General features: G+C 46.0%; 1 protein-coding gene across 3 annotated transcripts; it reads right to left on the bottom strand.

Annotated features, from left to right (window-relative positions):
- Positions 1-933: 933 nt before the first annotated feature.
- Positions 934-19,365, bottom strand: PHF24 (PHD finger protein 24). 3 transcript variants are annotated; one of them, XM_065908005.1, is made up of 8 exons: positions 19,244-19,365; positions 7,238-7,619; positions 6,410-6,595; positions 3,173-3,251; positions 2,673-2,878; positions 2,165-2,325; positions 1,754-1,849; positions 934-1,445 (listed from the first exon to the last, which is right to left on the bottom strand). In XM_065908005.1, exons 2-8 carry the CDS (start codon positions 7,613-7,615, stop codon positions 1,349-1,351), a joined length of 1,203 nt encoding a protein of 400 aa, XP_065764077.1. In that variant the 5' UTR covers positions 7,616-7,619; positions 19,244-19,365; the 3' UTR covers positions 934-1,348. The 3 variants fall into 3 exon arrangements, with proteins under 3 accessions (XP_065764077.1, XP_065764079.1, XP_065764080.1); XM_065908007.1 differs by having other exon boundaries at positions 7,504-7,619; positions 19,244-19,274; XM_065908008.1 differs by lacking the exon at positions 19,244-19,365 and having other exon boundaries at positions 6,410-6,530; positions 7,238-7,493.
- Positions 19,366-19,580: the final 215 nt, after the last annotated feature.

Here is a 19,580-nt window from a genome sequence, read left to right as displayed (position 1 = left end):
GCTGAGAGGCCAGGCTGGTGGCCTTGTGGCAGCATCTTTTTGCCCCCAAAGTCCTCCCTTGCCAGGTCCAGGCCCTAAGCTTGTGGGGAAGAACATGTGGTGGGCAACAGGGAAAAACAGCAACTCAGGCCATATCTTAGTAACAGGGAGAAGGGAACACCGCCTCCTTCTGTGAGGCTTTGCTGAGACTTTCTCTGTTCAAGACAGCTGAGATGCAAATCGTCTTCTTAGCTCCAGCCTCTTATCCTCATTGTCATGTGGTTTGAAAGGAGTCCCTGTTTAGGGCTCTGTACGCCATACCATGGCATACTTTTCTATGTCTGCAGTTAAGCTAAAGAATGGGAATAAATGAGCCTCCTCTCCTCTTTCATTCAGGCCTGCCCTCCCTGGAGCTCAGGCCTCGGGTCTCTGTGGTAGCTGACTGGGTGAAGCACCTAACCCAGAAGGCTGTGCCTACTGCCATCATACCTGCTCCATTTGGCCCTTGGGCTCTGGGCCATGAGCACCCACCTAAAAAACAGGGGTCAGGATGGCTCACCTTGGGTTTGGACTGGTCTGCTAAATAAAGACTTTTGGACTTAAATGACCTGGATGAGAGGTTCCTAGATTTCTGGGTCCCTGGGAGGGGCTGCCTCCCCCTTTTCTAATTGGCACTCCACAGACTAGCTCCTTCTCTGTCACCAGGAATTTGGGTTTAAATAAACAATAAATAAATAATAAGTGCAGTGGTGGTCTTCGACCATTTCCCCCACCCCAACACACCTGAGGGACACAGCACACACCTAGTAGAACAGAGGTTCAGCACAGAAGGGGTTTTCAGTGTGGGAAGAGGGTGTCTGGCAGCATCTCTAGCAGAGTATGAGAGTCTGATGTGCCCCCTTGTTAAGACTCACTTGGCCAGAGACTGACCTACTGTAAATGAAAACTGGCCAGTAGAGACCCCCCCCCCCCCCCATCTATACCAGGGGCTTCACAAAAGAACTTTGGTCTTTCTTCAACAAAAAGGAAGTATCAGGTCTCTGACGGCATGGACAGCTAGGCGTGTGCGTGTGTGTGTGTGTGCACACATATCCGTGTGCAGTGGCAGGTCCAGTCTGCAGTGTGAGGGCAGGGGGTGGTCCTGGAGCAGATGCTGCCACAGCTCCCAGGGCTGCTCCATGTGGCAATGCATTTTCCACCTCTGTTGGGAGGGGAATGGCGACTGCAGTGCCGCCAAGCTTAGTGATAAACTGAGATGTGGACAGTGCTCCATCCCCAGAAGTCTCAGGACCAGAGGTTAGTGGGAAAGGAAGAAATGAAAGGAGGGAGAGAATGCCACTGTCCCCAAACTGAGCTTTTCTGCTCCATGCTATCCTGGGGGTTTCAGGTGAATGGCCGAACTGTTGGGGCGAGCAGCCAAGATGTAGATGACACTCTCCTGCAGGAAGGTAGGCCAATCCACAAATCTGGAGTGGAAGCAAAGAACAGATTTGTGAGGCTGGTTGCTGAGTCTGGAGGCTCAGAAGACCTGGTCCCAGCAGCATGGCTTGAGCCAGGCAAAAATCAGGGAAGTCCTGGCTTGTGCCTGAAGTGGCGCTGGCAGACTGTGGCTCCAGGCTGACAGCTAGATTTGATCCAGCCCTATGGATCTGGGGTCAAATCTGGTTTCTGGGGTGGGCATTTGCTGTTTTGGGGTGATGGTGGGTAATGCCCAATCTTATTTGTGTGTGGGGGGATCAGGGTGTAGACAGCCAGGTAAGGAGGTGTCACTCACCTGGACTCAGGCTCTGTGGGCAGTGGGGCCTTGTCCTGACTCTTGCTGCTGCTGCTGGCTGGGCTGCTGTCTGCTATGGGACCCACGTGGCTGACACTGTTGGGTACAAAGACATGTGGTTAGAAGCGGGACCGTGAAAGGTCTGCCCCTCCCATATTCTGGTGAATCCAAAGCTCTGGTGAACCCCTGGATATGCACGTCCAGACTTTTCTGACATGGGTGAGAGTTTGGAGTCAAGGCTGATCTGTGCCTTGACCAGTAGGAGTCACTGGCCACTATCTAATTCACAGAAGGATCTTCTCCTGGCTATTGGACGAAAGGGCTGAAGAAACAGGGAGGCAGGTACCTTTCATACCAAAGGACAAAGGAGGAGGGTAGGTGAGTGGGGGCAGGGACTGGTAGGGAGTGGACCTGACACTGCAGGAAGGAGCCTCGGTGGGGCGTTTGCAGAACCAAGAGTGCTGGGCACGGCGGCACTCAGCCTCGCTGATAGTGCTCCCGCTGCCCCGGGCCAGGAAGGTGGCTCGGGCTCGCTCCCGCTCCTTGACCGTTAGAAGCCTTAACAGAGAGTTCTGTGAAAGAAGAGAGAAATTAAGACCTTGGAGATGAAAATATTTTGTAAACTGTCAAGCCATAGAGAATCCTACCTCCATTATTATCTCTGCAACCTCCCTTTGAAGCTGCCTGGAGCCTTTCTGGTAGCACCAACATTTGCAGTGAGGTCCAGCGCAAATCAGTCTTCCTTGGGCAGTTTCCCCAGCCCAGGCACTGGATCACCTGTCACTGGCTGGAACCTGAGCCCTTTCCTGGTACTGGTTCCTGCTCAGAGAGTACCCAGTGTTCCCCCAACCTGCCTGGCATGCTTCCCAGGGCTCTGTCACCCAATATCCCACAGACATTCACCCCAGCTGGCCCTTACCTGGGGACGCAACTGCTGTAGAAGCAGGAGGGACTCGTGGGACAAAAAATCAGGCCACTCAACGTGTCCTCGGCGTTCAGGGTCCAGGGCTGCAAACTGGCGGGCTGCCTGCTCCTCTTGCTCCTCACTTAGAGCCCTGCCACTGTTCCCTCTCTTTGCTGTCTGGTGGCGGTAGCGTAGGAAGTCCTCCAGCGTCAGGGAGCAGTCTGTGGGGAGGCACCACGTGCTAGGCATGCCCACCCTTCTCTCAGCATCCGGAGTACCTCCACTCACCTCGAGTGTGCCCTCCAGAGCCCCGACACCCACAGCTTTTGTCCAGTCTGTCTCCATAGCCAGAATAACACAGGCTGTGACCAGGGGCAGGCCCACAGCTTGCAAACAGGGTTCCATTTACACCCTTGCCCTCCAAATTCCAGATTACTCCTCTCACGGTTCATCCTAGCAAGTATGAAGGAGAAGCCTGCCTGGCCCTCTCCATTGGCAGTACCACCCAGCCTTACCAGGGATAACTTTACACTGCTGAAAGGTCTCTGTGAGGCTGTACATTTCCTCCTCAGTTAGCAGCAAGTTGAGATTGTCCTGAAAAGGAAGAAGAGCTAAATCAATGGCCATATAGGCCAGAAAGAAAGGCCAAGGATCAAGAAGGGTGAAACAGTATTTCAGATGGACGGCAATTATGGGATCATCTGATCCCAGCATCTCATTCACAGTCAAGGAGACTGAGGCCCCAGAAAGGGGAAAGCACTTGCTCAGAGCTGTCCAGCTCTGGCCGGGATCATCCCCAGAATCCAGTTATCCTGGCTCCACCCTGAAGTCCCTTTTACTAAAGTAGTGGCTTTTGGATTATTCTCTGAGATAGTTTAGGGGCTCCTTGGTGGTGCCTTAGGAAGCTGCTGCAAATGAAAAGGGGGAAAGTGGGTAGAGCTGTGAATCCTCAGCTCCATCTACCAGAGTAGCTCCATCTTTATTTTATGTATCTGGCCTCTGTGTTAGACTGTGTTCAAAGAGTATTTTAGTTTAAAAAGTTTAATTCTAACTCCAGTTTCCATATTTGGTAAAACTGTTTAATCCTAAAGTTGTATCACTTTCACTCCAGAATGGTTTTGAAAGAGATGCCATCATTAAAAATTTCCTAAAAACAAATGATTTTTTCTTTTTAGTGGTGCCGTGGAAGTTTTAATTTCAAAAGAGCACTGATATGTTATTTTGTTAGCATTGATTTATAGTCTTACAGTCTTTACCAAAGATTCTTTACAGTAGATCATTTCCTCTCTAAAATACCAGTAAAGAATAGGAGCAGACATTTCATGACTATTCGTTTGTGGATTTCATGAAAAACCCAAACCATTCTTTCAGTAAATACTTTTTGAGCACCTAGTATATACTTGGCACAATGGTGTATAACATTGTGAGATGTTCAGTACAGCCAGAGTGTAGTGAGTGTGACTGTGTGTGTGTGTCTTGGGAGAGGGTAGGGAGGAGTGATAAATGATAAGGGAGGTGAGGTCAGCAGAAGCCTGATTGTGACGTGCCTCAAATACCCTTTATTGAGTCCTTCAAACTGGGCCTTTTTTTCCTGAGAGCAAAGGGGAGTCACAGAAAGGTTTTTAAGTGTGGAGTGCTATGGTCAGTTCTTTGTCTGCTGTGTAGAGAATGGGTTACATGGGCAAAGGCTGGTAGCATGGAGGGCAGTTAGGTGGTTGATGCAATAAAGAAAAGATGAGTGGCTAAACTAAGACCTGAGAATGAAGAGAAGGGGAAAGCTCTGAGAGAGATTGGGAGGTAGAGTTCATAGGACTTGCTGACTCCCTGGATGTGAGGGGTGAGGGAGAGAAATGAGTAGGGGCTGGTAATTAGGGGGTGGTGGTGGTGTTACCATTTACAGAGGCAAGGAATGGAAGGAATAATGGGTGTGGGGGAAAAGATGAATTCATTTTGGGGCATGTTGAGTGTGAAGTACTTGTGAGACATTAAGATGGATGTAAGTCTAAGAGACAGGAAATTTAGGTCTGGACCCACAGATTTGGGAATTATTAGTATTTAGGTGGTGGAGTAGCCACTGAAGTAAATGAAGATCCAGAGAGAGAGAATATAGTGGGAAAAGAACCCTGAGAGACACCAGCATTTAGGTCTGGGACAAGAAACTAAGGGCACTTAGGAAGAATGGTCAGAGAAGGAAGTTGGGAAGAGAATCAGTAGAGGGTACTGGAAGCCAAGAAAAGAGAGTTGTACAATGTAGAGGTAATGTTAACAGTGGTTATACAAGTCAGATGGCATTTTACTGATTTTCTATTTTCTCTGATTTCCACATTTTGTGTAAAGACTCTCACAAAAATATTCATACCCTAAAAAAAGATGGAGCGATAAGAAGTGCTAAATACATCAGAGAGGTCAAGTAAAAGATTCCTGAGAAAAGGTCACTGAACTTGACAGTTAGGTCACTGGTGACCTTAGAAGAGCCAGTTCAGCAGAATGATGAACACACAAGCCAAATTACAGGTGGCTGGGGAATCACAGGAGATACACTGCCAAAGAGTTGCTGTGAGTGAACAAGTTAACATTTGCAGGAGTGGTGACTAGAAGAGATTGCCTGTAGAGGAGGCTCTGCTGTGTCATATTCCAGCTGGGGAGAAGCTATTTACATGACTAGAAGTAACTGTTCTATACTTCACTTTATGGACAAGCCATGCAGAATGTATTATTTGTTGGGAAGCAGAACATCTTTACTTTATCCTTGGTGGTAGGAAGAAGAGGGGATCAGCTTATAATCGTTACTCTGAAATCAGTGAATAATGAAGATCTGCAGGGCAACAGATCAATAAAGCAAGACTTGAACTCTACTCAGGTTTACTGAGAAACAGACATGAATCTGTCTTTTTATCTTCTCAAAAGTTAGCAGACATTTATGTATGATTTGCAAAGTTCTGAATCAACAGGTCTTTGTCACTTAATTCACAAAATGATTACTTCAGAGATGAAGAAAAAGGCTCCAAAGAGTTATGTAGAAAGCCAAATGGGAATCTCAGGACTAAGAACTTTTCCTGAGATAGAATCTATCCTTACGGGAAGCAAGCCAGTTAGGATTTCAGGTTGGTTTTCCAGATGAATACAATGAATGACAACTATCAACTATTAGATTAAGTACTGTTCCAAGCAAGACTCCCCTCATAGCTTGGTCAGTAAAGAATCTGCCTGCAATGCAGGAGACCTGGGGGTTTGATTCCTGGGTCGGGAAGATCTCCTGGAGAAGGAAATGGCAATCCACTCCAGTATGCTTGTCTGGAGAATCCCATGGACAAAGGAGCCTAGCAGGCTACAGTCTATGTGTCCGGAAAAGTTGGACACGACTTAGCGACTAAACCACCACTGCTTCAAGCAGAATCAGTTTTGAATAACTGGGTCTCATCCTATCCATTCTGTCCTCCAGCTCAGGGGTTCTCAACTGTCGTGTTCCCCCAGGACACATTTGGTAATATCTGGAGACATTTTTGGTTGTTGCCACTGTGGGTGGGTGTTACGGGAATCTAGTGGGTAGTGGCTAGGGATGCTGCTAAACATCCTGCAATGCACACAGCCCCCACAACAAAGAAGTATTGTGCCTCAAGTGTCAGCAGTACTGAGCTGGGGAAAGCAAGCCCGTCCCGGCCCTCGTATGCACTGCTGGAACGCTCTCCCCCAGGGACGGTGCCCAGCCCGCAGCGGCGCGGGAGCCCGGCGCCCCCGCAGCCCAGGCTCACACAGTAGTGGCAGCTCCAGCCTGTCTCCGTGTGGGCCGTCTCCATCGCCTCTGCGGCACTGTCTCCCTGGATGTAGCCCATGCGGCGTAGGCAGCCGTCATGGAAAACCCTGGTGCAGACCCTGCACGGGAGGAGACTCTCGGCCGTCCAGACTTCACAGACGTCACACATCTCATCGTTAACAACCTGGGGAAAGATGGCAGCGGTGAACAGCAGCAGGATCCCAGGCCACCAAGCACAGCGCTACCTGAACAGGGCTGATGTCCCTGGAGTAGCCTAGAGGAGCAACTCCAACTGAAGCCGCGGTTAAGGCAATAGAGCGCTCTCCCTGGAAGGTAAGAGCCAGCAGGGTTTTCCAGCTGCTCAGGCCTCTGTGACCATGTTTCTGAGCAGGGATGCGATCAGCATTTTTGGAAAGCATAATCTCTTGTGAAAGACTGTCCCAGGCATTGCAGGACCCTCAGCATCCCTGTGTTTCTTGGCACCAAATACAAGAGCAATTTCTAGTTTTGTGACCCTCTCCCTACCTCACCCAAATTTCCAAATGTCTCCTACAGAAAGCAATATTATCTCTTAGGTGCGAGGGCTGGCAAAGACCACCTCCCCCCATGGTATCATTCCTTATCACCTATTTCCTCAAGTTTTATCACTAAGTCTATCCAGAATATAATATTTTTATTCTTGGGGAAGAAATTCAAAGATTACTCTGACTCAGCTCCATCTTTCTGGTTTTGGGTCTTACTTTAACCATACCCAGGCCTCCCTGTCCTGCTCCCTGATCCTCAGAAGGTCTAAAACTGGAGGATTCTGCCCTTTGTGGACACTCACAGGCTCTCTGGGCTCCAAGCGGATATCTGGAGGCTTGTCGTCATCCAGCTTCCGGGTGGGGCGGATGAAGGCAGGGGGTGTAAAACGACTGGTCCTGTCAAACTCCTCAGGCTCCACTCCGCGCCCATCCCGGAGCCTCTCCCAGGAGGCACGGCTGACACTGCTCTCTTCTTGGAGCGCTGGGGCACTTGCCTCTGCTTCTTTCTCTTCCTGCACCTCCTGGACAGAGCCCTCTACTGTGCCACGGCGAGACCCTGGAAGCTCACCTGTGCGTCGGATGGAAGGCCTGTCCCGCAGCCCATCCTTGAAGGCAGACACAGCCAGGCTCACCTTCTGCACCTGTTCCACTGTCTGCCGCTTAGACATCAACACCCCCATGGCTCTGTGGACAGAAAGCAGAGGGGCCCAGACTCAGCTGACGGCTTGTCATGTTAAGCCAATGCGTTTCAACCATTCATCTAAGTGGCAAATGCTATTAAACAGCTTCTCCCTTTTCTGGAGAGTTCCAGAAAAGTGGGGTGGACATGAGCACTTGTTAAGGAGTCAGAAGACCTTGGTTCTATTTCTGACTGGCCCTGTGACTTTGGTTTTCCTGTTGGTAAAATGAGGGTGATCTTCTCAGCACACGTCACAGAGATATTATGAGAATTAACACTAGAAAAGGGGCTTGTGAAGACTCGAAAGCACTCTACAAATGTGAGATGGTATCTCTGTCTCCCTTCCTGTCCCGAAGCCAATTAGGTCTAGGGGCCCCAGGCCTCTGCTACTTTGAGATAGTTGGGAGACCAAAGAACCCAAGTCTGCCAGAGATGATCTAAGGCTGAAAGCAAGACTGCAGCTATGGCTTTCAGACTTGGGACTGAAGGAATGCTCCTCTGACAAGTGCTATACACAAGAGTCCATATGAAATGCCTACTTTTTGAGTCAGAATACATGAACTCCTATTTTTGGAGGGCTGAATGCCTCATTCAGGAAACTCTCCCACCTCATACATGTGGTCAAGGTCTCAAACACTTCCTTTGCCCTCTCTAATTAGTAGCTATGCCTGTTTATGAGTCTGTCTGTCGATCACAGACAACCTGCCCATTACAAGCTTTACAGTGCTTCTCACACTTGTAGGCCTTCACTAATGTCATGGCCACCTTTTCTGCTTTGATTCTCTGAACTGCTGAACAAAGGTCTATATTCTCTAAAGGTTAAAAAGGTACATTATTCTTGCTCTTCCTCTGTAGTACCGGGCATTGGAAAGTGAAGACACAACGTGGCACACAGCAGAGCTGGTCTGCTATTTCCTAGCCTGAAGGGTCTTAGCGGAGTGCAGTTGGGGAACGTCTGTTCTAAGTGGAACAGAGAGTCCACTTGCTCTCAATTCATCATAATCAAGGCCTATTGAACAGTAATTTGTGCAAGACACTGACAGCTTATCATTGGAAATAGAAGGCGGGAGAACAGAGTCTTACCACTCATGCTACTTAACACCAGAACTCAAAGAAAAACAAGAGTGTGCTGGAAATGCCTAAAGGAAGGCGAGACCATACAACTGGGAGTCAGAGTGGACCTTGAAAGATGGGTAGGAAGTTATCCTCAGTTTGGGGAAAAAGGTGACAGAGGGAAGAAGGAGAGATTCAGGCCGATTAGAAGGCTACAATAATAGTCTAGGCAAGAGGCAGAGAATTTAAACTGAAATGGTAGCAGCAGGAATGACACTGAGTTGATTTGATACTATGGAAACAGAGAAATTTAGGAATAATTGATAACTTCATTGGATCAAGGGAAAGGGTGAGAGGGCAAGTTATATTTATTTCCCAGCTTTATTGAGATGCTATTGACATACAACGCTGCTTAAGTTTAAACTGTACACTGTGATGGCTTGATAATCATATTGTGAAGTGTGTACCACAATAAGGTTATAGCACATTCTTTATCTCACACAATTACCATTCTGTTGTTCTTATGATGAGATTGTTAAATTCTATACTCAGCATCTTTCAAGTACACAATATAGAACTGTTAACTATGGTCACACACTGTACCTTAGATTCCCAGATCTTTTCCTCTTATAAGTGAATGTTGTACCCTTTGACCAATATCCCCCCATTTCCCTCACCCCTCAGCCTCTGGAAACCATCATTCTTCTCTCTGTTTCTACGAGTTCAGTGTTTTAAAATTCCACACACAAGTGAAGTCATACAGTATTTTATTCAGGATTTTCCCACCTGACTTATTCTGATGGGAGTTTTAAATTTAAGTTTAAAACTAAGAAGAAGGGTAGTGCCATTTATGGAAATTGGGAAATAAGAAAGAGGGATGATGAAGATGGATTTTATACATGTGGAATGAAAAATATCTCTGGGATATTCAGGTGTTACGCTATCCGCAGTTTAAAACTTCAATGGCCTTCCAAAGCTTTCAGGATAAAGTGCCCCAAATCGGTTTCTTTCTTTTCCAAAATATTTATTTGGCGGCACCAGGTCTTAGTTATAGCCCTCAGGATCTTCTATCTTTAGTTGCAGCACATGGGATCTTTAGTTGCGGCATGCGAACTCTTAGTTGTGGCATGTGAGATCTAGTTCCTTGACCGGGGACTGAACTGGAGTCTTAGCCACTGGACCATCACGAAAGACCCCCAAATCAGTTTCTTTACCATGGCCTGTAAGGCCCTCCTCGGTCTGGTTTTCCTTTTTTATTCTGTTCTAACCACACTGGTCTTCTTTTAGTCTTTTTTTGCCATGCTCTCTCCATTTTGGACCTTTGAAGATTCCTTCCTCCTGGCTAGTGCATCTTCATCTATTAGAGTTCAGTTCAACTATTGTTTCCTCATGGAAGTCATTGTCGACTCCCCAATCCACATAGAAGTGCTGACAGCACTGTGCTCTTCTGCTTGAGAACACTTATCTTTGTCATTACATATTCAATAGGATGATTATTTAATCAATGTCAGTTTCCTCTATTAGATTGTTTTTACCCTGTGTAGTGTCTACCTCTACTGACTAGCAAAGTGTCTGAAAGAGAAAAGGCATTTAATAACATTTCCCAGTTAATTAATTGTGGATAAGGCTTTTTTAATTTTTCAGAGACGTCTTAATACACATAAAATCTGATGACAGCAATGTCTTCTTTCTAGAAACAACTATTTTATGTGCCACAATGGTGCAAATTCCTACTCTGCCTAGCTGCTTGCCCTGCTATCACTTGTTATTAAAGGAACCCAGCTCATTTTTTAAAACTTATAAGTTTACTGATAAGAAAGATTCCATTCCCCTTTTGTAAAATTTGTTTTTAAAATTAAAATATGATTAAAGAATATTTGCTGTGAATAAGTGTCATTTATAGGATAGTAGCAACAGAGATTTATAGAGGCAAGATTTATTGATCAAATTCAGGAAACTGTTTAAGGTGATTAAAAACTCATTTTTTCCCTCAGTAAGATGTATAGTTTATGATGTAACCCTGGTACACACAAAGTTATAAACACATGTTCATAGACCTATAACTGAACCCTAGGTTTTGTGAAAGAACCCTAATTTTACTACATGTCAAGCTCCCAGGTATTTTCTGTCCTCTCTATTCTAGTTCAAAGGGCAATCTTAATAGTGACTCTTTAAAATGATTTGATAATTTCATAATGGGTCTGGACCTGCAATTTGAAAAACAGCCATAGAATAATTATACATTTTTAATTAGAGAACTATGCTTTTGTTTTTTGATTTAAAGATGGTTACTTGGGTTGGGAAGATCACCTGGAGAAAGGAAAGGTTCCACTCCAGTATTCTGGCCTGGAGAATTCCATGGACTGTATAGTCCATGGAGTTGCAAAGGGTCTGACATGACTGAGCGACTTTCACTTTTCACCTCTGAAAGACAGGGACAACATTGTGGGGTATAAGGTATGCTTTTCCCTTGACTGGAATGATGTAAGAATTGAATTCTCAAGCTTGTCTTAAGAGTCTGTGTGGTTGGAAGGTCTAGAAAATCTGGACGGTACTATCATACTTTTTTTAAAAAAAAAACTTTAATTTGAAATAATTCTAGATTCCTGCATGCGTGCTGTTGTGTCTCTTTGCCATCCCATGGAGCCTGCCAGGCTCCTCTGTTCATGGGACTTTTCAGGCAAGAATACTGGAGTGGGTTGCCATTCCCTTCTCCGGATACTAATATACTTTTGACTGAAGAAAACCATACTGTATAACAAGAGTTTGATCCTCTGACCTGGCATATGTAAAAGAATATTTATCAGAGCGTTTATTTTTACAGCTATAAAAAGGTGAAAATTACCTTAGTGGGAGAATTATTAGAGAACCTGTGATATATTCATGCTATAGAAATAAAGGGGAAAAAAACTGGTTTAATTCAATATAAACACTAGTTTCAGCGCAATGACTCTCACTGGCTGGGCATATAGAGGTATATATATCAGAACTCTAGGAAAAGGGAAGAAATAGTGGATTGAAAAAGCATATCAATTGTAATATATTTATATTTAGAAAACAAATATTAAAAGCCATCACCTTTTTGGGGGGGTATGTAACACAGACTACAAAACAGCAGAGCTTGACAGTATTCTCCTGGTTCCTGGGGAGATATAGAAAGTGCTATCTCTCTAAACAGTTGGGGGCAAACCCCTCCCAGAAGTTGTAGTGGAAGATTCAGTAAGCAGTCATAAGACATTAGTGCTTATCAGCAAGAAGGCACAAGTTAAAAAAAAGGTTGATAAAAACCTATTTGGAGACCTGGAATAGCCATACCAAATTCATTTTTTTCAAGAATGATTCATTGGAGGAAAAATCAATGGTGTGCATTTGATTCTTAGTGTCTTTTTTAGATAATAAGAACTCTGAACAAAGTCCAGTCAATTAGGAGGGTTATAGTCTGTAAGTGACCCAACTCATTAATAGTGTATTGGCAAACTAATCATAAGCATATCCCAACACATGTCAGTCCTGCAGAACCCTTATTCTCTGTAAGGATGCTAAGAATCACTATTAAGCTATTCAACTGTTAGTGATGTCACTGCAGTGGATTTTTAAGCCTGTCCTTAAAGGAATTTCAATGGAAACTGAAGATCCACCATCAAAACAGACAGACAGACATAAAAATAAAAAAACACTTTCTAGTCCTGACCATAGGATCTTCAAGGACTGCTATTCCTTTCAGTTTTCTAGGTCACCTTATGCCCACAAGGGCAGAAAATGTATAGCAGAGGCATTAAAAAGAAGCATCAAAAATCCAAACAAAAGCCCAAGTCATTTTGCCTTGATAAGGCTTTAATTTTGAGAGTCAGTTGTGAGGATGCAACAGAATTAGACTTCAAGAGTGAGGCTGAAACCCTTAATGCTTAATGGAGAAGGACTGAAACTATATACAAAAGACACCTTGATTAAAAGCAAGTATTCTGAAATACCCATGATGTGCACCTGGGGTGTTTGAGAAATTAACAAAATCAGTCCTAATTTCTAGAGAAACAAGTGGCAGTGATTAGTGATGGGTAAAAACAAATGCCTGGTGAGAAAAACCTGGCCTCTCCTGTGCTGGAAGGAGTCCTAGGAAGAAGAGTTAAAAGGAAATCAAGTTGCAAAGATGCCATAAATTATATCTAATGATTACTCCTTTTGCTGATGGATGGAACTGGGGTTTTCTGCCTCTTAACAACGATGAAGGAGGGATAAAAAGACATTGTCCCAAGAATGATGTGACTGTCAGACGATGTGCACTTAGAGAAGGCTTGGGAAAAAACCTCATGGATGCAGGAGCAGGTGGTGCTGAGTAAGAGGGACAAGAAGGTAGAACAGGGCTGTCTGAGTCTATGATCTGGAGAAGACCAGAACAGATGACAACCAGAACCTTTCTTCAGGGAAGAAAAGTCTTTAGATGCATTTGTCAGGCAGTAATACATACGTGGGCAGCCTTAAATGTGTGCGTGCAAGGCACACCCATTCTCTGCAGAGCACATGCTTACAACACAGTGGGATTATTTATAAGGGCAAAGTGGTGGGAGTAAGAGGAGGAGGGGTTGCTCCATAGCAGGAGCTGGTGGAGAAATAAGAAAAGGGAAGACAGTGAGTGAAACTCTTCCAAAGTTCTCTATAAAGATTTGTAGCTCTGAGGAGCCTGGGAAGCAGCCCTCTCCATAGGTAGGAGTCTCTTCGCTAGGCATGCTAAATGTCAAGTACATTTACTTGACTTCATATGGTCCTTGTATGGGAATGGCAGCTATTTGAAAAAGGCTCGAAAGTAACTAAAAGTGATTGTTTGGAGGTTATGAGGACTTCCCTAGGCAGGAACAAGGTAAATTCCCCTCTAAGTCAGAGGACAAGGGAAAACAACCAGAGTGGCTTTAGCAGATATTAAAAGGAATCCCAGTTTTTCACTGAGATTGAGAGGGAGAAAAATCTAAGTGGTTCTCACTGCCTTCCACAGAGCATGTTAACTAGGCAACAGAAAAAGTTTATTTGAGATCATGGTGTCACTACCTTTTCACATCCTCAATGTTGGCCACAGAGACTGATCAGGCCAAATCTTCAAAGTTCGGTTCCAGAAGCTATATGATCACTTGCTCATCTCATCACATCTACTCTTCTCTCCCAGAGGGGACCTTGACTGCTGACTCAGGGCTAGCCAGGGTGAGAACAGGTGATCATACAGTAGTTGTGGGTGATTTCTCTGACCACAGGAGAGAGCTACAGAATTTCAGAATTTGGCCAGTTTCCATAACCACAGTGATTTAAAAAAAAGAGAGAGAGAGAGACTAAGATTACCAAAGTCAACAGTCCCCTGCGATTATGCTATATCCCCGGGCACTGTGACCGGCCCAGAGGATGGCAGTTGCTCCGAGAGCACGTTCAGGAAACTTAATAACATATCTCCTCCCTCCTCGGTTTGGGATGGAGAAATTTAGCATGAATAACATCTGCACATAAGGGTGAAAAATTTCAAGGTTGTTGACAATTGGCTCCAGGTAGCGTGTGCCTAAAAAGTTGTCTGAGAGCTCAGGGAAAGCCACATACCTAATATAGAAGGTGACCAGCCATAAGGATACGGAAAACCAGTAGAACCAGGGTCTCCAAGATGCAGATGCACAGCATAGACTCTTTAAGTTCACTGTGCACATCATCAACCCTGAGACTTTAAACACAAGCAATCAAAGAGTCCCCTTACCCTCTGCAGGTCTTTGAGGAAATTCAAGCCTGAAAGAGCCTGGATGATCTCCAGTGGCTGGGTGCTGCTTTAGGAATCCAGCACCTCACCACAGTGCTCATGGAGTCTATTTCTAGTCGGCCATTCTGTTGCGGGGCAGTAGCAGTCTACAGACTACTTTTAGTTTTCATGTCTACAGATCCTGAAGAGGTCTAACTGGTATCTCCCTTTTTCCCTTCTCTTTTTCTAAATGTTCATCCAGTGCAGCAGCTGGCTTCTGTCAGCCCAGGAAGATACAGTCACCCGCAACTGCACAGGGCTCTTCTGGGGTTTCCAAGGAGCAGAAGGGCTGAAGACCGAGTAAAAATGTCTTCTAGGCTTCAGCTCAAGAGAATGAGACATGAGGGAGGTGCTGTTGTTTAACATTTTCTGAAGGTCCAAAAGCTTTAATACACATGAGGACAAAATTATGGCAGGCTCTCTTGCCTCTGGGAGCCTGGGATGAGTCTTCATGAAAAACTACAGTGCTGGCTTCCCACAGAAGCAGAGCTACAGTTAAGGAATAGCACACCATCAGTGATTAGCTGGTGTGATTGCATTTAGCAAGCAGAACTTTTCAGCAAGATGGAGACATTCCCTGTTCTCTGCTCTAGAGCCCTGAAGCACAGATTCAGCCCCATTTAAAGCACTCATTACACCTTAATTATCACGACTTACTTATTGGTTGATTCTACATATATTTGCTGAGTGCAGCCTACTATGTGTCAGGAAGAAATTAGGCACTTAGTAACTGTTGGTAAAAATGAATAAATGGAACCTTACTCAGGCTGTGAGAAAGCAGTGTGAGTATGTGTGCGTGTAGGGGGCATAAGTTTAGGATTTAAAAAAAAAAAAAGTGTTGCTTGAGCTAAATTTTGAAATATGAGTGGGAGTTACCCCAGTGGAAAAGAAAAAAAAAAAAAAAAAAAACCAGCATTCCAGGAAGAGATAAAAGCACATGCCAAAAAGACAAATCAAAAAACAAAACAAAACAAAAAAAAAGCACATGCCAAGGCATGGAGCTATGTGGGGACTCCATCATGGGATAGATGGTATGAAGCCAGCCAGGTACTGGAGGGAAATAGACAAAGAAACCTGCCTTCACATAAGAATTAGCCCAAAGAACTGGTTTGAGGTAGTATGCTGAAACTGTTTGAAGGGAATATGTGTTTGGATTTCAGGGAAACTCAAATCAGAGAATTGGGTCTTCTGAGGCCAGGTAGTAGGACAGCCCTGGTAAGTCCCAGGGTTGACCAGTAAGTACACTGCTTGGCCTTTGGCCCAACAGGAAACTCCTCTTCATGGCCTAAGAGCTGATACGTAGTGACTGTAGTGAATCTTTGGGGCTTTTCCTCTGGGAGGCCTGTAAGTCTGACTAGGAGGCTCAAAAAACAAAATGAAATGAAACAAAACAAAAAAAAATGGAGAGAAAGCCAGCCAGCTAGCCACCACACTGTTGTTTTAGTAAGAAGACCCCAGTAAGACGAAATATTTCTCAAAACCGAATAGAGATCATGTATATAACAGGGCTTTATAAGTTATCCAACTCTAAGGTACTGTCGTCATTATCACAGAGAAAGCCAAGAGCGTGGCCAGTTCACTCAAAGAATATGGGCAAAAAAACATTCTGGCAGGGCAATGCCTTGGGGGCTGAGAATGTGGTTGCCAGAGGAGCCACAGAACAGCAGTTGCATTTCAGTGATGCCTGGGAAAAGACATACTGTATGATGATTCCTATAGCTACTCTGCAAAGCTGTACTTCTCTCTCTTTTTTCTTGTTATATTAAATGATTAGAGAAATGCAGACTGATCCTATTTGAACTCCTCAAGGGCTAGAAACTCTCATATTTATCTAGCATAGTGCCTGGCAGTTGGTAGCACTTAGTAAATGTATATGGGTCTCTGAGTGGATTGCTGGAAGGGGAGGAAGAATGAAAGGAGATGTTATAATGGAAAAAATAATCATGTCTCCAGCTGGACACTGATGGTCTTGGTTTCTTGGCCCAAAGCTGGTAAGCATTTCTGTCAGAATGTGGTCATTAAGATTGAGGGGCTGGAGTGGATAATGATATTCCCATTAGAAATGAATAAAGCAATTTGGGAAATGAAGACAGCAGAAACCAAGAGCACTGCTGGAAAAAAGCATGTAGGACTAGAAGATAATAGATTCTGTAGTTAAAAAGAAATACTTGCATAAATATGATCCACTTCAGAACAGGTGTACTGGAAAAAATACAAGGAGTATGAGAAATGGGCTGGGGAAGGCCCTACTATTCAGATGTTTGAGAAAAATGAAGCATTGTCTTGAGATGGCAAATGGAGAGGAAGAAAACCATAGGAATGTGGTCAGAGAAGATGAGGAAGATTAAAGATTGAAAAATCCAGACTCATTTGTGTGCACTTAAGTGAAATTGTGTGAGCCATGCTCTCCCCTTTTATTTCTCTTTAGAGAGCTTTTTTTTTTTCTTAAATAAAGAAGATTAAGGCCACCTGGTGACATCCTTCATCCCCATTGTGGAATGATTTGATTTGCAGACTCACACGCAATTACAGAAGAGATATTCTTAGAATTTTATAATCTTAATGTTTACCCATTGCTGGACATTAAAAAAGTGATATCTAGCACCTGGAGCCATCTAACAATTTTTCCAGGGTCATGAGTGGGTTTAGGAATAAAACTCTGAATCAGAGCAAAGATCATATTTGCAGGCTTGTTCTGATTTTCTTTAAAAAAATATATCACTGTTTATTTTGGTGTGTTAAACTGATGAGAGGGGTTTGAACTGAAAGGGGATTATAAACAACTCTCTTATGGGGAGGTGCTTAACCAATATCAGCCTTTGTCAGTTTACTTCACTGAGCAGTGTATGAAATGCCACACCCAGGTTGTTCTGTTTTCTCACAAGCCTGATCTCTCTTCTCACTATGTAACCCCAGGAGCCCAGGAACTCTCTTCTATTAAAGGAGAATGTCACTAGGTTTGACTATGTGGAAGTAGAAAGGAGGGGGATAGGAAAAGTCTTCCAGAATGGGTCTGTGGTGAATTCTATTGCTTAGCGCCCTCACCACTCCATTTTTGGACAAGAAACCAGAGTCTATCCTTGGTCTCAAATTCACACCCTTGGGATTCAGGTGGCATGAAAGCTACCACAGCCCAGGTGGTGAGATGAGGGTGCATCACTATGTCTGGCACAGACCCTTTGCATTCCTCAGACGATGGACTCCCAGTATGCCTTCCTTGGCTTTGAGCCTTTCCTGCCTCTCCCTCATCACACAGAGGCACTGTTGGTCAGGTGTCCCGAGTGGTATTTGTGGACCAATGTCTGCTAGTGCATGTAGTCAGATGACCACAGAGACACTGTGGGTCATGCTTCCTAACAGTGATCACTCTCTCGGTCCTCTCCCTCAAGGATTTTGCAAGCTGTGAGGGTAGTCTCAGAATACTCCATCCTCTGAAAGGTTCCTCTAGTCCCCCTGAGCAAATCCCATCAAAGACCACACCCAGAGGCTTCTCCCAGACCCAATTAAGTACAGAGCCACTCAGAGGCATCATTATAGTGGGGCTGCCAGTGAAGGAGCCACACCCTGAAATCTGGGGATTCAGTGGAAATCAATTCCTGCAGTAGGCTCATCCCCAATTAAACTGTCTTCACGCACTTAATCATCACATTTACTGAGTGTGTATACCACTGCAAAGCCCTATGCTTGGTATCTTCATGCAACTTATTAACAAATAAATATTCTTGCTTTTGCCTCTCCTTGATACTTTTCCCCAAATAAACTTAGAAAAAACAGATTTCAAGATCCCATGCTTTGTGACCTTGGGCAAACTGCTAAAACCTCTTTTGAGTCTAAAGTGCCAAATGTTTAATAGGGGATAATTTCATAATGCTGTTGTAAGAATTATATGAGATGTTAAACTTCCCTGGTATAGTACTTGGCACATGGGTGCTCAATAATCTTACATATCCTTTTTTCCTTCTGTCAAAGGATCTTCTTTACAGGACCTGGCTGAGTCAGTTGTTCTACCTGAGTTTACTGCTTTTTAATCTTGAGGGTCAAGCCCAGGGCCTCAAATCTCCTTTCTCTGCTTCGGAGGCATCATTGGTCCTCTCCCCTCTCTTTCATCCTGTGCTTTTATAGAAGTTCTTGCCTCCAACTTGGAGCCAACTGGACTACCACAGAGAACACGAATTCTAATGGGGTGGGGGACGCAGCCCTACAGGACCCCTGACTCTCGACCGTGAGGGAGAGACACAAGTCAGGGCACTTTGAGCCCTGATGGAGGTCAAGGCCAAAGACCTCTGAGCATAAGGGAAGTTACTCCTGGCCTGGATTCCACGGCAGGATCCTCTCCTCCCAGTCAGAGGCTCCTTCCAGGCAGTTCTGGGGCACCGTCTCCGCTCCTCTTGTATACTGGGCTCCTGTGTGGGGTCCGTGCCAGGTGCAGGCTCCTAGGGCTCCCCTACGTTCCCAAACGGTCTTCCACCGAGACAATACTAGAGACCACCTTCGCCCTCCCGTAGGTACTCAGAGCACGGTCTCTCTGGGGATGGTGTCCTCCACATTGGGCCTCCCGGTGTAGCAGACCGCAGAGAGAGCCCTGGGAGCCTCCACCAGCGCAGGGGTCTTCCATGGGGGCGGTTCCGCACACCGCCCCCGGGGCTCGCCCAAAGGGCAGAGGCAGGAACGCTCGGGTTCATCCACTTACACAGGGACCCCTCGGGGACGGCTCCCACACGACACCTCTGGGTCCGCGGAGGGTTGCTCGCTGCCCGCAGACCCGCCCCTCACGGTGCCTGCCGGGTCCCCGCCGCCCCCGCCCCCGCTTACCGAGACCTTCCGGGTGCGGGACACGGGTCCGGGGCTGGCGGACTCTACACCGCGGGCCCCGCGTCGCCCATGGCCGCTCGGAAGCCGGCGTGCCGGGACCGAGCGCCGGGAGCAGGCGGCGCGGGCGGAGCAGCAGGCTGAGGCGGCGGCGGCGCGCGCGCCCCGAGCGCACCCACCCTCCCCTCCTCGCGCGGCTGCGGCGCGTGCGCCCGCGCGAGACGACCTCCGCGGGCTGAGGGGCGCGCGCCCCGCCCCGCCCTCCGGCGCTGGGACGCGCGGCCCTCGCGCCTCAGCCGGCGGCCGCGCGCGGGAATGAGGCGCCGAGGGATGGCGCGAG

The sequence above is a fragment of the Muntiacus reevesi genome, chromosome 17 (assembly GCF_963930625.1).
Source record: "Muntiacus reevesi chromosome 17, mMunRee1.1, whole genome shotgun sequence".
In the NCBI taxonomy this organism is placed as follows: Eukaryota; Metazoa; Chordata; class Mammalia; order Artiodactyla; family Cervidae; genus Muntiacus; species Muntiacus reevesi.
Note: the sequence above shows the minus strand (reverse complement) of the source record. Positions and strands in the feature narration are given on the sequence as shown.

What these genes read in the sequence shown, in the direction of transcription:
- PHF24 (XM_065908005.1), bottom strand. Translation starts at nt 7,615, where the DNA reads ATGGGGGTGTTGATGTCTAAGCGGCAGACAGTGGAACAGGTGCAGAAG. An exon ending in GCTTGGAGCCCAGAGAGCCT is followed by an intron (nt 6,596 to 7,237) that starts GTGAGTGTCCAC and finishes ATCTTTCCCCAG; the next exon opens with GTTGTTAACGATGAGATGTG. An exon ending in GCAGTGTAAAGTTATCCCTG is followed by an intron (nt 2,879 to 3,172) that starts GTAAGGCTGGGT and finishes GCCTCCCCACAG; the next exon opens with ACTGCTCCCTGACGCTGGAG.